The sequence below is a fragment of the Brachyistius frenatus genome, unplaced genomic scaffold (assembly GCF_029030835.1).
Source record: "Brachyistius frenatus isolate BFR_SWC_R1_liver_20210118 unplaced genomic scaffold, ASM2903083v1 Contig_143, whole genome shotgun sequence".
In the NCBI taxonomy this organism is placed as follows: Eukaryota; Metazoa; Chordata; class Actinopteri; family Embiotocidae; genus Brachyistius; species Brachyistius frenatus.
This window is the reverse complement of record NW_027210742.1, coordinates 102,501-123,056: the sequence shown is the minus strand read 5'-3', so window position 1 is coordinate 123,056 and position 20,556 is coordinate 102,501. Positions and strand designations below refer to the sequence as shown.

General features: G+C 43.0%; 1 protein-coding gene across 1 annotated transcript in view; it reads right to left on the bottom strand.

The window, feature by feature from the left end:
• Window positions 1–20,556, bottom strand: part of LOC138630879 (neuronal PAS domain-containing protein 3) — a gene marked incomplete at its 5' end in the record, with an annotated part of 199,183 nt that overhangs the window by 122,867 nt on the left and 55,760 nt on the right. Inside the window, one exon of the mRNA XM_069715504.1 lies at window positions 1,941–2,023. Within this exon, the coding sequence (XP_069571605.1) occupies window positions 1,941–2,023 (83 nt within the window). The remainder of the gene's footprint in view (window positions 1–1,940; window positions 2,024–20,556) is intronic.

Here is a 20,556-nt window from a genome sequence, read left to right as displayed (position 1 = left end):
GCTACGATCGACGAGTGTCGGTTTATTTCAAACAGCGGCAGGTGTTTTGAGTTGGTAATACATTTTTCATATCTGTGAGGGATTTTTCTGTCAGGATCCTCGAATATGATAAAGGGATAAAAAATAAATAATTTTTTTTAAAAAAGGACAAGGAGATTAGAAAAGTGCGGATTTTCCCGTCGTGTAGTGTCTGGTGTCAACGAGATTATAATAATAATAATAATCAGGTGTAACTGAAACACACACACACACACACACACACACACACACACACACACACACACACACACACACACACACACACACACACACAAAAGAACATTTTCGCTGGTGTTCAAAAATCATCTCAGAACATTTTCGCTGGTGTTCAAAAATCATCTCAGAAATGTACACGCATTTACAAATGGTGCATATCGAATAACACACACACACACACACACACACACACACACACACACACACACACACACACACACACACACACACACACACACACACACACACACACACATACACACACGCACGCATGCACACGAACAGATTACCAGCCTCTATCAGCTGTGGTATCGCGTCAGCCTGGTTGTGATGTTAAAAGCTCAGCCTTTGGGCTGTATGTTAAACAGATAAGGAGTGGAGCATGCTAGGGATTAAAACTACAAGACACACACACACACACACACACACACACACACACACACACACACACACACACACACACACACACACACACACACACACACACACACCCCAGGGAGCGAACAGCGATAACCCAGTCATTATCATACTTTCATAATTCCATTTAATAATTCAGCTTAACCGCGGCAGCAACTGGATGTTGAGGAATAATTGAAGTTGGCTGTGGTGAAAAATCTGAGGGTGAATTATGAGGAATCACTGCGCTAATAACGTAAAGGTACATTATGAAGAATAATTTAGCTTCTGAAAGGCTCAAAGGCAAATCATAAGGAATAATTCAGATAACAAACTGGTGTAAAATCCTCATTCTGCGGCATTTTACAGGATTTGGACATCATACTATAATATTCTCGGGGTTCAGGAATTAGGAATAACAGAAACTAGAGAATTGATAGTTCTTATTCATTAACGGCCTCACTCAGGGCACCGTGAGGCCTGTCAGGCTTACTGGAAAACAGAAATATTGAAATAAGGAGAAGTTTAAAAGACAATTTGGCTGTTTTTAGAGCATTACTGCGACTGGGGCGAGAGATGTCAAATTGGTCCTGAAGGGGGCGCCAGAGGAAAGAACGTTTTAATATGTGATTTAAAAAGTGTTTATCCTCTGTAAATTGGATATTTTAGGATATCTTTAGTTCAGATCTAATCTGCAAAGCACAGTGTGAAAAGAGGACAATGTTTTAGAGCTTGCAGGGAGTGGAAATGGCATATTTTGGCTTGTCGATGGACTTACATAAGAAATCATAAAATTATTACAACATGAATGACTTCCTCTGGGAATCATGACTATCTTTACCAAGTTTTCTGGCTCTGGAGAAATTTCAAATCAAATCCACCAAAGTGCCCAAACTCAGAGCGATACTGGATCAACACAAACTTCACACGGGCAACAGACAAACCAAAAATGAGTGTATAGAAAATGTAAATTTAGTGAAGAAGCGGGATTTATACACGACATGAAGGATTTGAGTGTGTTTGTGTTTGTGTGTGTGTACAGTATACTGATTCTGCATGATGTTGAGTGATGCAACAGTGAAACAATAACTGGAAATTATTCATAAAAAAAAACAAAAAACAAGAGCAGTTGAAAAATGTACTGAATCCAGAGTGTGTGCATCCAGCTCGACAGAGTGCATTTTTTTCTGGGAACCTGCAACATAATACTGGAAAAACGCATTTGAAAACCTGTGTCTTAAGATGAAGTCAGATGAAGACATTTTTAGCCACCGTTGAGCTGTTCCTACCTGTAATATGTGGCTGCCCAGGTGAGGTTCGAAGATGTCAGAGGCAGCGGCGCCGGGACTCCTCCTCCGCTGGGCACCGATAGCTAAACACACACACACACACACACACACACACACACACACACACACACACACACACACACACACACACACACACACACACACACACACACACACACACACACACACACACACACACACGCACGCACGCACGCACGCACGCACACACACACACACACACACACACACACACACACACACACACACACACACACACACACACACACACACACACACACACACACACACACACACACACACACACACACACACACACACACACAAGGCCACACACACGTACAAGGAGAGAGAAAGCACAGGACAGGACAGAAGAAGACCGGTGAGACTCAGACACATTGATACGAGCAAAGCTACACTCACACTCACACAAACACACTCACATTCTCTCACACACACACACACACACACACACGCACACACGCACACACGCACACACACACACACACACACACACACACACACACACACACACACACACACACACACACACACACACACACACACACACACACACACACACACACACACTCACGTTTATACAGCCTAGCATGACAAACACACATGGCACAAGACAAGAGGAACCAGTGAGGTCAGCTCTGAACAGTCTGGATTAGTGCGACAGGTTAGCAATGTTAGCTGTGCTCACTGAAACCAGTGAGAACGAGAAGCGCGATGCATCGTTTTGGGAACACGAGGCACTAATAACGCGAACAAGTCTCAGTCAGTGAAGTCAATCTGGCAAAGCAAGAGAAAACAACATGTGAGCAAAGCGTAGTCGGATTACATAATCACACTGGTTAACAGATTTTGTCGCATGCAAAAAAAACAAAAAACAGTTTCTTATGTATTTCTGCTAAATTCAACTGTGTTTTCTGAACTTTTTTTTTTTTTTTTTTTTTATTTTTTATCACTTAGTCTTTTTGTTCCCCAGTATACTCTCATGGAAAAGTGGTACCAAGAAAAGTGGACCCCCTCTAACATTAGCAGGCTTTTACTGGGCACTAAAGAGGGATGTTGCTGAAGCCAAATATAGATTTTTGAAGTCAGTCTGCATATTTTGTAATAAGTCATTCACTTAAAAAAATTATGTCTAATGAAATAAATTCTAAAAACAGATTCAAATTCTGCATAAAACTTACAATATGGTCCAGCTACTTTAGTGTGCGGGACAAAGTAAAACGTTTGAATATTGTGGCAGTGTTATACAATATAACGTATAGAGTAATAAATACATTGCTATGCAAACAAAACATGAGCATACAGTATTTACACGTAGAGTAACATCTGCTCCACTTCCAGTTTGACTTCATTAGTATGGAAAGGTTCCCTCTTCAAATGTTTACCAAGACGAAGGATTAAGAAAGGAAGGTTTGACACTGTACTTCTCTCCTGTATCTTCAAACAAAGCCGTCGGAGGGGTTTTTCAAACAGTACATCTCTGAAAATCTAAAGTTTTCTCCCTTTTTAATCTTAACGCTATTATTTGCAAGACTTCGCATGTGATCATCCGAGTGCGCCTTGAGAGCCTTCCGAAAACTGGGCTCAGTTACACACATTTGTGCAATCTATTGCATCAAAAGCACAAACATATCTAAACAATGGGATGCTGGAGGCTTCACTTCCACCTGTGCTAAAGGCTTTTACTAAATACACCCATCAACTGTTAACATACCAAACCTTTTGAGAGATTACGTCACACAGTGATGGAAAGCAAAGAGGGCATCTCTCTCTCTCTCTCTCTCTCTCTCTCTCTCTCTCTCTCTCTCTCTCTCTCTCTCTCTCTCTCATCTCTTTCGTGTCTCTCTATCCCCTTTTTATTATTCTCATCTTTCTATCCATCACCCTTCATCTCTGGAGAGGGAGAGAGAGACGGCGAGATGCAGACAAGACAGACAGAGAGAGGAAGAGAGCGAGAGAAATGGTTTATAGCTTTCTAAAATTTTACCCCGAGGGCAAAACTCTCTCTACAGAGAAAAAACAGAGTACAGCAGCTAGAGAGAGAGAGAGAGACGGAGAGAGAGGGGGGAGATAGCGATGTGAAAAACCTGCCCTCAGGTAAAACTGTCTCTCTCTTTCCCCAAAAGAAGACAAAGAGGAAGACCAAAAAAAAAAAGAAAAAAAAAAAGCACGAGACACCGAGAGGGAGACAATTTGAATTTGAAAAAGTCCTCTTCATCGTCCGCCACGTGCCAAGCGCAGGTGCATCAGTCAAATTGTACAAATAGGTCACAAACGCAGAGATATCAACAGACGCCGCACTTGTTCGTTTCGCACCGAGCGTCCCCGAAAGCATCCACGTTACGAACGCTCAAAGCCGTTCACGTCAACATGAACTTCAGAACTTAGAAAACTCCCTTCGACTTCAATTAAAACACCCTTTAAATGTAAAGCAAACTGGATTCATTGCAGACGTCCACGTCTTTGGCCTTTGAGGCAGCCAGAAGAAAAAAAAAAACCTTAAATATCTGTGATGAGTTAAAGAGACACAAAAAAGACAAAAGAAAAAAGTGGACCAGGCCAAGAGAGACGGGAAGGAGAAGAGAGACAGCGTTGGACGGTGAGACAGGCCGGCAGAGGGGGCATTACAGCTCTCTAAAAAGAGAGATTTTTTTTTTTCTGCCCTGAGGTAGTTTCTCTCCTCTCTCCGCACAACCTCCGTCCTCGTGTCCCCGCAGACCTCATTACACCGAATTTAAACATGGACCAACACAAACGCTGACCCCCCCCCCCTGTTTTTTTTAGTTTTTCATTTTTTTTGGGGGGGGGGAGGGGGGTAAGTGTGTGTGTGTGTGTGTGTGTGTGTGTGTGTGTGTGTGTGTGTGTGTGTGTGTGTGTGTGTGTGTGTGTGTGTGATTGGGGGGAGGGGGGTTAGATGTAGCTGAATTAGGCTCAATTAATGATGTAATGAAATGCCACTGCGCATGAAAGGAGCGAGGAGAGAAAAGACGAGAGAGCGGGTGGACGAGGACACGAGGACGGACAGAGGAACTCATCCTGATCTCGTAGGGAGAAAACAAATGTCACGTTCTAAGTCTGATGATGATGATGATGAAACATTCAAACACGATTATTTTGCAGAGAAAATTTGTAAATTGGTTCAAAACATTCAAGAAAAAGAAGTGGCCGGGGGGGGGAGAGGGGGGGGACAGTGAGGAGGAGGACTAGAACATTATGGAGATGGAGGAAGAAGAAGTCAGGGGAGGAAGAGGAGCAGAAAAGAAGATGGAAAGAACTAAAACAGTGAGGGGGGGGGGAAGTTGATGGAGGTGAAGGAGGATGAGGAGGGTGAGCAGGAGAGTGTACATTTTGAAAGAGGTCATGGAAAGCGAACAAGAGGAGGCGAAGGAGGAGGAAGCCAAACAAACAAAGGCTATAAGGATGAAGAGCAGAGAACAAAACGAGCACGAGGATGACTAAGTAAGAAGAAGAGGAGGAACAAGTGTGAATGACGATGAGGAAGCAAGAGGGGAAAGTAGAGGAGAAAACATGGAAGGTGGCACGGAGGGAAAGGGAGAAGAGGAGGATGAGGAAGATCAACACATAACAATTCTAAAAATGGAAAAATCCACGGCAAAAGAATCGAGGAGAGAAACGAGGTACAGAAAAAAAAAGATGGAAAGATGAGAGGAGGAGGAAATGTGAAGTCTGGAGGCAAGGACAGAGGCGGAATGGAGGGAAACCGGTGGCAAGATTGCAAAATAGAGGACAAAATGATTCCATTTTTAGAAGAGGGAAGGCAGAAAAATAACGGGAGAAAGAAATGTCAGAAAAGTGACGAATCAATTCAGAGGAAAGAATCAGACACGAGAAAAAAATGTAACTGACAAACATAAACTGGTGAAATCATTAAAAGTCAAAGACCTAACTTGTTGAAATTATTCAAAACTAATAATCTGTGTGCATGTGTGTTACTGTGTGTGTGTTACTGTGTGTGTGTTACTGTGTGTGTGTGTGTGTGTGTGTGTGTGTGTGTGACCATCTTATTGGAAAGTCAATTTAACTTTGGTCTCTCAAAGTCAAACATTACAGCTGTTGTTAATTTATTTTCTTGTTTAATATGAAATTGGCAACAAACCAGGGATCCCTCCGCAGTGTGTGTGTGTGTGTGTGTGTGTGTGTGTGTGTGTGTGTGTGTGTGTGTGTGTGTGTGTGTGTGTGTGTGCGCGCACACGGAGGCTTAGAGCCGCTGCCCGCTCACTCTTGCTGCAGGAAGGTTGGAGTAAGAGGGTGGGGGAGGGGGCGGGGGACGACGACACAACCTCCAGACTACCGGCTGGTCGGAGCCTCAGGACCGACTGTATCGGAGAGGGGGGGGGGGGGGGGAATTGGTAGAAGTGTGAGAGAGAGTGAAGAGTGGGAATCCGTACTGTTACCGAAATTGCCAATTCAATTAGTGGTAGGTGTAAGAACACTGGGGGAGAGAGAAGGAGAGGGCAGCCATTTTGGCAGAATGTCAGAGCCAATTCATCAAGACCGAACAAAATACTTCAGGGATGAAGAGGGGAAAAAGAGGAAATGGAGGGGTGGGGAGGGGGAGTGTGTCTGTGTGTGTGTGTGTGTGTGGGGGGGGGGGGGAGGTCCAGATTGAGGCTCAATCCCAATCCAGCCCTTTGGCCGCACCAGATGTTGTGCTGATGCAGATGCAGACTCCAAAACAGTGTGGTGGAGGAACCCTTTTCAAACTGAAGCAACATAAACATTAAATAAAATGTGTAAAATAATTGTTGCAATCTTAAATTGGAGCTTTGAGATATTAAAGCCATTTCTGGTCCAAACAGATCGAATGAAATCCGGTTTTGCGAGCATCAAAAGCCAATTCTCTCAGACACACTGTTATGTCGTCATACTGCATATTTCCATAACTTTAATAATCAAATTTCTGAGACTTATCAATCATTTTTAATTGAATTGCGGCAAAGCGTGGCGTCGCATTTCCTAGCTGTGGAGATTTCGGACACCTTTTTTTTAGTTTGTAACTCGTACGGCCGCACATAAGGATGCACGTGCGTGTATATGAGTATGCGGTGTCATATTTTGTTTAGCTTGACAAGTGTTGTAGTGAATACTCGTTTGCATTAAATGAATAGATCCTAAACTCCAGGAGAGAGAGGATAGCATCCAAGAGAAGCTATTGACACGGAAGCGAGACAGGAAGTGACATCGGGGCGCTCTCTAAACTGTACGAAACCACTGGAGGGAAGGAATGACAGAAAAATGGAAATGAGTGGAGGATAAAAGGAAGAGGGAAAGAGAAGGGGAGTTGTTTTTTTTTTTTTTTTTAAGAAAAAGGCTGAATGTTGCACTGTTAATCAGACTCTCTAACACAGCCTCCCCGGGCTGTTTAAAAAGTCATCAGCACTGGAGACATTTGTTTTAATTAGTATCTTCTTTTTTTTTTTTTTTTTTTTAAAGGAGCCTATCAGCCGCTTTAACTTTTCATGACCAGTTTTGGATTAATAATCCATGAACTCTCTCTTTATACTGTCATCAAATTTTAACCGTCTGACTCGCCCTGTGCAAACGAGCCCTCAGACAGATCAGCCTTCCCTCTAAATTCTGGTTCTTCAAAAGAAAAAAAAAAAAAAAAAAGGAACTAAGGAATAAAAAGTAAATTTATCACATTTAGTTATTTGGATTTGTCAAATTAACTTCTACTGAATGGCGGCCACTGTGTTCCCTGTGGAACATTGATGTCATCGGACAAACAGTGAGATGAACTACAGTAATTGTTGTGCAATAAACCTTCTAAATGCTTATCCATTCACGATTAAGATAGAAAACTGAATGTCGGCGACACTTGGTTAGCTTGGTTAGCTCGTGAGTTACTGATCACAGCAGACCCAGTAAATCTGCTGCTTTAAAACGAAAACTGAACTGAGCAACATATTTGATTACTTATATATTAGATGTAGGGATGTGAAAGATGGATGGACAATTTCAGGAGGTTATACACTGATAATAGATCCTTAAAGATCCTAAGAAAATCCTACATACTGGTCCTTTAAAAAAAAAATGCAACTACCAGTTGCTTTGAGAATTTAAACAATTAACCAACGCTGTTGATTTTCCAGTGAGGACAGTTTCTTCTTTAATGTGTATTTTAGGACATAAAAATGGTGAAAACCTATTAAAAGTGGAAATACACATGCACCTTTAGAAAAGCCAAAACTACCCAGTCACATGTACTGATATTGTACATTATACACATTTTTTTTCTTATTTTTTTTCCCTATTTGATGATGATCGTAAACGGTGTAACTGCTGGATCGCCACCCGCCTATTCCATAATAAAGCTCTGTGGTCTTCCTCTGACGTTAAACGACAGAATGGGAGGCTTTTCTTTCTGCCAAAGTTTACAGCTCGTCTCGTAAAGGAGAGCCAGTCAGCCTAAAGGAGACTGAGAATGAGATGTTTGGGCCGATTAACTCAGACAGAGGCGCTCCACTAAACCTGCATCACTCCACTGTTTAAACTCCTTCAGTAATACTTTTTTTTTTTTTTTTTTTTACTGCTCGGCACTGAGATGTTTTACAGTGTAAGCGCCCTGCAGCCCTGCAGAGAGGTGTCAGTTTAATGCCGTGATGATATGCTGATAACTCCGCAGCTTTTATGAAACTAAGAAAGTTTCATTAAGAATTTCCTCAGACAGACAAATATATATGACTTAAAAAAATAAAAAAATAAAAATAAAAATTGAAACATCATAATCTCTCATGGTTCCAGTGTTTTCCAGTGTGGTTTTCACTCCCAAAAACGTTACGCATTACAACAAGACAAGACTAATGTTCAGAAGGATTTCTGAGAGGCAGAAAGAAACGGAGCTAAGCGAACTCGTCTGTGGCGCTTCACCGGCGAAATCCCGAGTCGGTAACATCGGCAAATGAGCACAGAATTGCTCAGTAATTTTTCCACTTGTGTTGAATAATTCAGCAGTTATCGTTCAATGATCTGACTTAACTAGAAATCAAGAGCCGGGGTTGAATGTGTGCGTGTGTGTGTGTGTGTGTGTGTGTGTGTGTGTGTGTGTGTGTGTGTGTGTGTGTGTGTGTGTGTGTGTGTGTGTGTGTGTGTGTGTGTGTGTGTGTGTGTGTGTGTGTGTGTGTGTGTCTGGAGTTGATGAGGTCACAGTCAGATGACAGGTTCTGTTTGCTCACAATATTATTTAGGGAACTTTTATTCTTGTATTTCTGCGTTGAGTTAAAGGGAATGAAGACGAGCCAGCTCGAAGATGTTTTGTTTTTCCTCTTTCACATTATGACAATAGCCTGTGATGAAATATTCTGAACTCAAGGTTCACTAACTGGCTTTCTGAGTGTATCCAATGGGCTTTGTCATGTAATAACAAATGCTCATATAAAACAGCATATAAAATAACATTTGGTTAGAAGATGACACTGAAGGTTATCTGTCATTTGCTGAATACTTTCATTGGCTACAACTCAAAAATCTCTGGAAAAGAGTTCAAAACATTAGGAAAATTTCACCACATACGGGATATGTTTTCAGAGTTAAGACGGATTTTTTTTTAAACTTATTTGATCTTATTTCATGTCCCTAGAGCTTGTCTGAGTCACCGGGGATTGGCACACCTTGCAGTGCACCCCACCCCGATGCCTGACCCTGCACGCGGCGTACCCGAGGTCTTGATCCCGAGTGAGGGTAGGACGGAGCGGGTGATTGACAGGTGGATCTGTGCGGCATCGCCAGTAAAAGCAGGTGTTGTAATAGACTATTTTCGTAAAGACGGGCAATAAGGTACATTTTGATAAGCTTTGATGAGTTTTTAGGGATTTAAATCAATGCCAGGAGAAGGGATTTGAAATTGGGTTCATGTGCTCCTCTATTTCACTACTTTTGCTTATTACTTTTTCTGCTATTAATGGTATTTCTGCACAGTTACTTAATATATATTTCTAATGATTCATTGCTTTTTCTATGGCTTTTATGTGGCTTATGTGCAACTTATATGTCAGGCTGCAATTGGAAAACCACTTTAAATGCCCCAAAAAAGAGAAATGTAATTTCCTCATCTCTTTCTGAAGCCACTTCAATTAACTAATACACAAAGACACACACACACACACACACACACACACACACACACACACACACACACACACACACACACACACACACACACACACACACACACACACACACACACACACCCTTTGTCTCACTACAGTTATGTCTCCATTCTCTCGTCTCTTTGCCATTTTCTGTGCTGAACTTCATTGCTTTGCTCTCTTTCTCTCTGGATGACATCCCTGTGCTGTCGCTTCCAGACTTCTGCACACACACAAACACACACACACACACACACACAATTACACAAGTGTGTGTGTGTGTGTGTGTGTGTGTGTGTGTGTGTGTGTGTGTGTGTGTGTGTGTGTGTGTGTGTGTGTGTGTGTGTGTGTGTGTGTGTGTGTGTGTGTGTGTGTGTGTGTGTGTGTGTGTGTGTACGTACGTACAATCATCTCTGCTGTCTCTCCACTTGGCTGAGTGCCAGCTGGTGTGTGTTGGGAGTCAAGGACAAGGGAGGACAGAGAGACAGAGAGAGAGAAAGGGAGAGAGAGGGAGAGAGAGATAGGTAAAGCAACAGAGTGACAACAAGGAGGAAGAAAAATGAGGATGAGGAGGAGGATAGGAGGATAGGATGAAGGAATGGACAGGTAGGAAAACATGGGGGAAAAAAATGGAAAACAATAAAGAGAGAGAAAAAAAAACATTTTGGGGAGAAATAACCAGTAAAATTCGGCAGAGGGTTGGAAACTGCTTTCACCTTTAAACTTCAAATACACCTGCACAGGAACAGCAGTAGGGGAGCTAAACTAGTACTGCATATATGCGCAATTATTTCCATTTAAACTTTTTCTTCACTACAGTTTAGAGGGATATTTTAAACATTTTACTCCACTACATCAATCTGACAGCTTTGGTTACTTTACAGAGGAAAACGTTTGCACATAAATCATTTGGAACTCTTTTAAAATGTGATGATTTGTAATGAAAAAAACGACTTTACTTAACAATATATACAAATACAGCTGAAATAATTGGTCCATTAAACTGTGATTATTATTAATCGATAACTATTTCAGAACTGAGCGTGCAGAAGCTGCTGATCAATCAACAGGTGTTGAAATAAGATGAACGAGTAGGAGTCAGTTTTGACGTTATCGTAAGCCTTAAAATTACATCTATGCGACTAATTTACAACAACAAACTTGTCCATTGCTTTTCTTTTTTTTTTACATAAGGAAATATTAATTGTCATTTACAGAAAAGCCTAATTTCCTACAATATCCATCCATGACTATATTTTGGGACATGGTTCAGGCATTTACAGCATTTTGGTGGTTGTAACACTGATTTTAGAAGGAAGCAAAACTCATTCACTGCATTAACATTTCACTAAACTCACAATCTTTCCCTAATCTGTTACAAAATGCTTTTGTTTTTATGTGATTTCCACAAACAGCCGTTAAAAATTGCTCAAATCTCCTTTGAAATGGATTTAAAGACTGATCAGGCTCCTTTCTGCTTTCACTTTCCAACTGAAACGGTATAAGCATTAATTCCACGCTCTGCTTTGTATTTTGTTTCTTACACTTTGTTTGTTTGACGTTATCCTAACAGAGGTTTTTCCGTTTCTTTTTAAATATTAATGTCTTCATTAAAATGAGATCCTAATCTGGGGAAGCAAAGTGGGCAGGTATGTTTGCGTTATGAAATACTGTGACACTGAGAGAGAGCAGACAGACGTGTCTTCACCCTGCAGAAGCTGTGTGGTTAAGTGTGTGTGTGGTCTGTTTGGGTGTGTGTGTGAGTGTGTGTGAGTGTGTGTGTGAGTGTGTGTGTGTGTGTGTGTGTGTATGCTGTCAGTCCAGTGCCTCCTGAGATTTGAGGCAACTCTTGTGTCTGAATTTGTCAGAGTACATGATCGGCTTCTTTCTCTCTCTCGCTCCCTCGCTCTCTCCACTCTCTCCACACTCACACTCACACACACACACACACACACACACACACACACACACACACACACACACACACACACACACACACACACACACACACACACACACACACACACACACACACACACACACAGAGGGTTCAGTGAGGCAGGAAGGTATTGGCACTGAGGGAATACAAGGAGCAGACAGTAATTAGGAACCAGCCTACTGTACCATAGGCGCGCGCACACACACACACACACACACACACACAAAGCCAGATATGTTCTTGGGCGCACACACACGCGCGCGCGTGTGCACACACACACACACACACACACACACACACACACACACACACACACACACACACACACACACACACACACACACACACACACACACACACACACACACACTGTAATTAGGTAGGGGCCCCGATGCCCCAGTGGTGAACTGAACAAGCCCCTGAATACCCGCACTGGGAACGACTGAACACTATAATACGTGGGAAAGGGGCATGAACGCGTGAACACACACACACACACACACACACACACACACACACACACACACACACACACACACACACACACACACACACACACACACACACACACACACACACACACACACAAGCACGTTAATTAAGCGGCAGCCTACTGTGCGTGAAGGGAACAAGGCGGTGGACGGCCGCAGTGGGAGTGTACGCGGACCGGCAACAGTCAGGATTAACACGAGTCAACCTGCCAGCGCTGAACGCCAACACAGGACGATCCACCGCTTGTCTTCCACCGTCCTCTCATCCTTTCCGATTTAGTCCTCATCAAAAAAAAGTCACCACGGAGAACCGTACGTCTCGGACGAAATCTCTACAAACACGAAACTGAATGAAACAGTTTTTTCTCTCCACATGTAAAACCGCAAATTGTTAAGAATAAGGGGCAACCAACAGTGATGTCATCCATTGATTTGTGAACGGCCGTTATGAAGCCTCAATTTTAGGTTTTGACCGGCGCCATCTTGCTAGTTTGGAGTGGTTTAGAGCCAGTAGTGACCATATTTGGATGTGATGGGGGGGAGCGAGCAGTGGTTCTGATTCGATCTGATTGGAAACACGACGATGCCACGTCCCGCCCACCGATTTCGGACACCTGAAGGAAAAGTCAAGTTATATTTTTTTTTTAAATAGCTTTGGATCTCTTCAAAGCTCTGAACTCCAGGTTGAATTAAAAGTAAAACAGATAAATAACTGTGTTTATTTCCTTGATTAAATGGTGGCAACCCTGTGGATATTGAAACCTGAAACTAGCAAATGAAATGAATGAAAACATTCAAACAGAGCTGAAATTAGGATCATTTTACTTTAAGATTCTGGATCCGTTTTGGATGATTTTACCTGCGGCCATGTATTTTCTTCTTCATGGGAAATACCATATGTTTGTGGGTCTTGGGAATCTTTGCGTTTTCCCCAACTGAGTGTTGTTTTGGACGCTAACTTCCACCTGAACAGTTGACATTTCTTCAAAAGAAACCCTGAAAACACGTTGTTTTCTTTATTAAAACTGCCAAATTTAAGATGCAAACTATTAGAGCATCACTGTCTGATAGAAACCTCATTTGGCATATCAGGGTATCTCAGACTCCGGCTGCTAAAGCAAATGAAGTGAGCAGACAGACTGCTGTTCTCCTCGGTGTTAATCTGCTGTTAATTTGTCTGGACTGTAACATGAGACGGAGTGAGCTGCAGGAGTTTAGAGTGAAGCTGTTAGTCATTAATTTAACAGACACAGAGGTGAACGAGGCCACATGTCTCCATTATTCTCTGTCACACTGTCACCACACATAATAACTGCACTGCAGGGCTCGGCCTGTGCGTGCACGCACGTGTGCGTGCGTCTTGGAATTTCGGCGTGTCTATTTGAATAGTTCATTGATGTAGTTCGTTTCATCTCTTTTCTACTTCTCCTATTGTATTTCAACGATAAGAAGAACAGAAGGTTTCATTTCTGGGGATCAGGAATGATGAAATTTCACAACAAACCGCTCATCAGAGATATCATCCTGATGATTGTGCTAAATGAAAACCCACGGGGGAGAGGGGGAGGATATTGTTGTTTATCCTTTGGCGACCATTAATATCAATGACTCATTTCAAGGCAATTGAGGTTGATGGAAGCCTTTTTTTTTTTTAAGTTCAAAGTCAGACAATCCTGACACCAAGTAGCATTCACAGGCAAAAATTGACTGACCTAGCTATATTATGCTAACTGTACTATATATTGACATGCTGAGGTTTGATAGATAATATTTACTATGGTTTCTATCGTATTAGTACGAAACACAAAGCACTGTTGAGGCCGACTGTCCGCCGTTTGCTTGGATTGCAATGGGACGCCTGTGGTGAAAGTCCGACTTCTATCTGTAAACCCGATCTCCTTCAAACTGCTTCAAAGCAACAGTTTAGAAACCAATAATTGGCATCTTTGGTGTCACTATTCAATGTCCGTCATCCAAATCCTTGATATATTTTGTTGAATTATTCCACGTTTGAAGCAAAGGCCAGTTCAAGTTGTTGACAAGATGAAACTGTGTGAAGGATGCAGCTCTAAGTGCCCTCCTCTAAAGTGCCTTCTTTCTTAACCATTAACGTAAACAAGACCCAGACAAATTTCCCAATGAGTCGAAAGCATTTCGGAGCGATCGCGCCGACTCTTCAGGCATTCCTGAAACAACGTTTGATTGCAAATTTTGGAAGTAATCCGGCTCAAATAGTAGCACTTAAACGAGTGAGCGGCAGTCGTCTTTTCACCTCGTTTTACCTCTGATTACAGCCCAGTAACTGTAGAAACCGATCCTGAAAGTGTTCACTCTCGATCCGCGGAGGAAACTACCTCAGCAGTAAAAATTAATGATCTCTGACCAACTGTCAGACAGGAGAGAGACGGGTTGGGGGGTGATGCAAGAAAAGGATTGACAAAGTAAGAAAAGGAGGGCTCAACGGAGGGGAATTCTTGTGGATGAAGAGAGAGGAGGAGGATTTCCATGACTTTCAACGAGATATTTCGCCTCTCTCTCCCCAGCATCCCTTCCGGTTTCATGTCCTCTCGTCATTCCTCCTTCCATATCTCTGTCTTCAGCCTAATTCCCCATTTAAGCGTAATTAAGTTGCAGAGATGAACATTTGTGTCTGATGGGAAACGGCTGAACGCCACCGGTGAGGGGATGAGAGAGGGATGAGGAGAAAGGAAGAGGCATCGAGAAGAAAGCAGGAGCAAGCGGAGCGAGAACCAAAAAAAAAAAAAGTGAAATGGAGAGACCGAGGTAGAGAAGAGGAGGAGGAGGAGGTGGATGTTAATTAATTATAAGCCGTCAGGGTCCAAATCATCTCCTTTTAAATGTGGAGTTGGAGCAGCAGAAAAGTCACGGTGGCTCATATTAAACCTTCAGCTCTGATTCAGAGACAGGAGAGTTTTCTAGACACTGCGAGGACGTTTCAGCTGCTGTCGCACACCCAAAAATTCTCTGGAAACTCGTAGTCACAATACCATCGCTATATTAATACTGGCCAATGCTGCACTTTGGTTAAAGTTGTGAAAGGAGCGTAACATTTGCAAATAAATTCTGATTAAGGTACGGTCAGCTGCACAGTCAAGATTTCTGGCAACCTTTACCGGAGGGGAACAAAGAAGGAAAAACTGTCAGAATGATTTATTATTAGAATAAATCATTGTATTTTATGGTGTAAAGTACATCAATCATTGGACATAATCCTTCACTGACTGACAACTCACAAAAAAAACCACATTGGCATGCACGCATGCCATCCAGAGCCACATACAGTCTGACTGAACACTGATGTCTATGTATTGAAACGTCCTGGATGCTGATGAAGACCAAAGTTTAGATCCTTTGAGGTCAAGCAGTTAAAACACTCCCTTTAAGTTAATGTGTCGTCATGGCGATGTAGCGGGGGACTCTTTGCTGAGGTTAGAAAAAGACCGTGATCATGTTAATAACTGCACATTTACAAAATAGAAAATCTGTTGACCGCAAAGTATAAACCACATAATCACAGAGTCCAAAGTTCCAAGGAGCCGGATTACAAATCATACCCTCTCTTTTCTGGAGTTTATTACAGCTTGGGGGTTGTTGTTATCATTTTAACCATCATTTCTATCAGTTGTGATGATAACATTGTTAAAAATCTGTTTGACAAATCCACTTTTTTCTTTTTACTGTCCTAGACTTGTCTCTGTGATGTTAGTTTTTTGCAGAGACGGACCTATTTCCAGTGTGCGATGCCAGAACTGGAGAACGGTCTGCTTGCACACGTAACATTGTGCTGGGGGCTTGTTTGCATCAGCCAGTAACACTCCTTTTGTGCGATGCCAAGTGTAGGATGCAGCGACGATGTCCTTAGTGTCGGGGGGTGGAGGGGGTGACGACTTGTTTTGGTGGAACAACTGTACATTTACTGTACTGCATTATCCATGCAAAGGGTCCAAAAATAAGTAAACAGGTCTGCCTTATTGCCACGACCCAAATCTTTGTCAAAACATGACATTTTCAGCGTGTGGGTTGCTGCTCGGAGGTGGTTGGAGTTGTTTTCCTGTCGCGACAGATTTGGGAAGGTTTATACCGACATGCTACATCTGCTGAGTCACGGTGAGCAGTCTGACAATCAAACTGAAATGACATTTAGTCACATTTAGTCTGACGTTGACCTCATGTTAGCCAGATCTGCTGGGAAAATCGGGAACTTAAGCGCTCTGGTGTCTTAACCAGCAGAGAGTCTGCAGAGCAGAGAGAGTTACTGCAGTCCTTATCAGAGTCCAGTCCCTATCTTCTGTTCTGATCCACACACACACACACACACACACACACACACACACACACACACACACACACACACACACACACACACACACACACACACACACACACACACACACACACACACACACACACACACACACAAACACACACTTTATTAACTGCAGCACAATACAAACCTGCAGTGTTTCGGAGAGACAAAGAAGGAAACGAAGCTCTTTCCAACTATTTCATTGGATGTGAACAACATGGTGTGTGTGTGTGTGTGTGTGTGTGTGTGTGTGTGTGTGTGTGTGTGTGTGTGTGTGTGTGTGTGTGTGTGTGTGTGTGTGTGTGTGTGTGTGTGTGAGTGTGTGAGTCTGTGTGTGTCTATAGAGGAGTGCAGAAAGCAAGAGTGAAACTAAAAGCTCTGAGCCTCACTATACAATTTATCCGAAACTAAAGTCTCACATCCTGCCACTAACAACAAACATTCAACAACAACTATTTATGGTATGGTGGTTAACAACCATAAAAAAACAGAAAGGTGGGAGAAACAAGAGAATAAATATCCCTTTCAAATTGATATTTATAATTGCCATGTGCAACGTATTTCAAAAATATCTCACTGCCTGTCCTTGTTACCTGAAATTCATCTTACAATATCTGAACAGCAATACTAAACCCACATGCTTGATTCTTTAAGTTTAGTTGTCAAATTATTTCCCCAAGGAGGCCATTTATGGTGTAAAATATATTATTTATAGCTCGTTTTTCAAAGTTTGATGTCTTCATTTGATGAATTAAAAGGTATAAATAGGTTTGGCAGGGAGCAGAGTTTTTGGCTGCTGGTGTTCAGTGATTTCATTCGGTTCCAGGAAGTAAAAACCGGAGCTTAAAATAGTTCCAGACGTTTCAATGTCACAACTTTTATAGCGGAGAGGATTCGCTGCCAGAGCGGCTTTTACTGTTCGGCCGAGGTGATGGAGGACAAGCGGAGGAGGAAGGATGAGAAGGGAGAGTAGGAGGTGGGCAAGTACAACAAAGAAAGGATGGAAGGAGAGTCGGAGGAAAAGAAGTAGGTGTGGGAAAGAAAGATCAAGACAGTAGACTGAGAATAAGGAGGATAAAGCTAATAGATAACAGGACAAAGGGAAAGATAGAAGCAGAAGAGGAGCAGAAACGACAAGAAGAGAGAACTATTGGAAGGATAGAGGGAAGGATGGATCAAAAGAGAGGTATAGTTCAGGCTGAATGAGGGATGTAAGGATAGATTGGAGAAAAGATAGGGAGACAGGAAGGGAAGGATGTAAATGAGCTAAAGAAAATTAGGAGCCTATAAAAAGGGGAAAGGATGGAAGACAGGAAGGAAGAAGACAAAAAGCTAAGAGGACTACATCCGGGAAGAAAGGGAAGGTGTGTGATGATGAGAAGAAGATGAGAAGAGGAAGGGAGATGGTGAAGGGAGGAGATGGAAACAGCGAAGTAAGGATTGAAAGATGAAGGGAAGCATGGAGTGACAGAAATGGGGGACAAAAAGAGGTATGAAGGATGCATGGAAGACAGTAAGGAGGATTGGATCAGAAGAGAGAAAGAAGGAAAGAAAAGTAAAGAGGGAAGGATGGCTGTAAGGACAAATTGAGACAAAAAGATTGAAAAGGAGGGTTGGACAAAGGAGGTGAAGAAAAGAAATGGGAAACAAGCCGTAAAAAAATGGAAAAGAAAGGAGAAAGGGAAGAAAGGATGGACCGGGAAATGAAGTTGTAGATAAAGAAGACATCGAAATCAAAGTAGAGAAGGAAAAAGGCTGGAGGGAAGGAGAGAGGGAGATGAGTGCCAGAGAGTCATTTAAAGTTGGCTCGTGTCCCGGGAGGAAGGGAAACACCGAGAAGGTCGAAACCACAATCTGACAAAAGGAGTCAGCCAACAAATGAACCTACGAATAAAAGAATGAATCAAGGAATTGATTCCCCCCCCCCCCCTTTACCTCATCGGTGTGGGTGTATGCCTCACAGGTGATGTCATCATCGGTCTCTGTGTCAGAAAGGGGGTCTAAACTGATGAAAGGAAAGAGTTTAGCCCGTTTGGTAGCCTGCGTAGGTGCTCAACGAGTCGGAGATGCTGAGCCTTCATCGCCGGCTGCTCTGCAAGGAACGCTCGTCTTACTCGTCCCAAAAAATACTAGCTAAGGATTTCGGGTTGGCAGCTACCCTCGGTGTTCTGGTCAACTCTATTCAAGTCGGACTGTAATTATGCATCTGTTCACCAGTCCAACCTCCATACCCTTCCTGTACTTTCCATTTCACGTCTGTTAAAGAGTCGTGACCGTTGGGGATGGACTGCTACTTCTGTTGCAGTAGTTTCTTTCCGTTATTGCGTGCAAAAGTGGCAGCATGTCGATGGGCAAAGTATTGTCTAAAATAGGTTCAAACGAAGCCGAGTCCAAAATCTATAAACGCATGCCATCCGCACGCTTCGGCAAGCATCCTAATAAGAAGTCTGAGCCTTCTTCAAGGAAATAAACGTGGACAAGCTGGATTTAAGGGACATAATTTGACTTGTGAACAACCTTCTGCTTCACACCGAAGAATGTGCACAGGACCAATCTCCCTCCCCCGGCGGCTGCATGAAGAAATAACCCGAGGTCAGCTCTAATAACATGCTCACATGCTTCCATATAACCGCTCGGATGTACAGTATTAAAACTGGCAAGTGTAATCTCCAAAGAACACGGTTTAAATCACAGGTAGACCTGCAACACTCGATTCTTTAGCGGCGCAGTCTGAACACAAGTGGACTGCCTGGGGTTCGTCCATCGTTTTATATCCTTTGACTGGAACCACCTGTGTGGAGTGTCCTCTTGGGAGGGGATGAAGCGCGGGGGAAAAGGGGTGGGGGGGTTAGAGAGAGGGGAGAGGGGAAAGGGGAGAGGGGAGGGCAGCCCCCGAGCATCTCTATCAGCTGAGGAGTGCTCCACTCTTCAGCCAAAATGCTCTTCACTGGAGCACCGAGTGGACGTTTAACCTTCCCACTCCATGCTCAACAGTTTTGCACAGGCCATAATAAGAAGGATATTATCACTCCGTCGAGGAGAGACGAGGACAGAGGGAGGGAGGGAGGGAGGGAGGAAGGGAGGGGGATGAGAGAGAGAGAGAGAGAGATGTGATGACAAAATGCCACTCTGATGGAGATAATGAGCAGGGCAGAGAGAGAGCGAGAGAGATGGTTTTTATGGAGAACATCACTGATTATGGGCGACTGCGTACTCGTTCTCTCACTCCCAAACATTCAAAATCTTCCTCTCTCTCCTGTTGTTTTTGGCTCGGAGACACAAAGATGAAGGTGTTGCCGCTCCAAGCACAGCATCTTGTGATCCAAACAACATCACAGGCGAACTCCGTCACCGCCGTCTTTTGATTCCAGCTTTTCTACAATCTGTTGCCAGATTCCTAGAGAGACCTTTTTTTGTTGTCGTCCCCCCCCCCCCCATCCCACTCCCCCCCAACCCTCAACCCCCCCACCCCCCACCCCCGCATTGGCTTTGTTGCACCGCCACTGTTGGCAAGCAAATGATCAGAGTTAGCTGATTTAAAAGAAGAAAAAAAAAACTAAGTACCTGTAATGTATTCTAATGAGCAGCGGGATGCTCTCAGAAAAACAAAAACCGAGAACAACAACATCGAATTGTCACATCATAAAAGTGATATTTCTCAACTAAGGTTCAGCATACGTCATGCCGTCATGAAGCCTGGAGTTCGGATTTT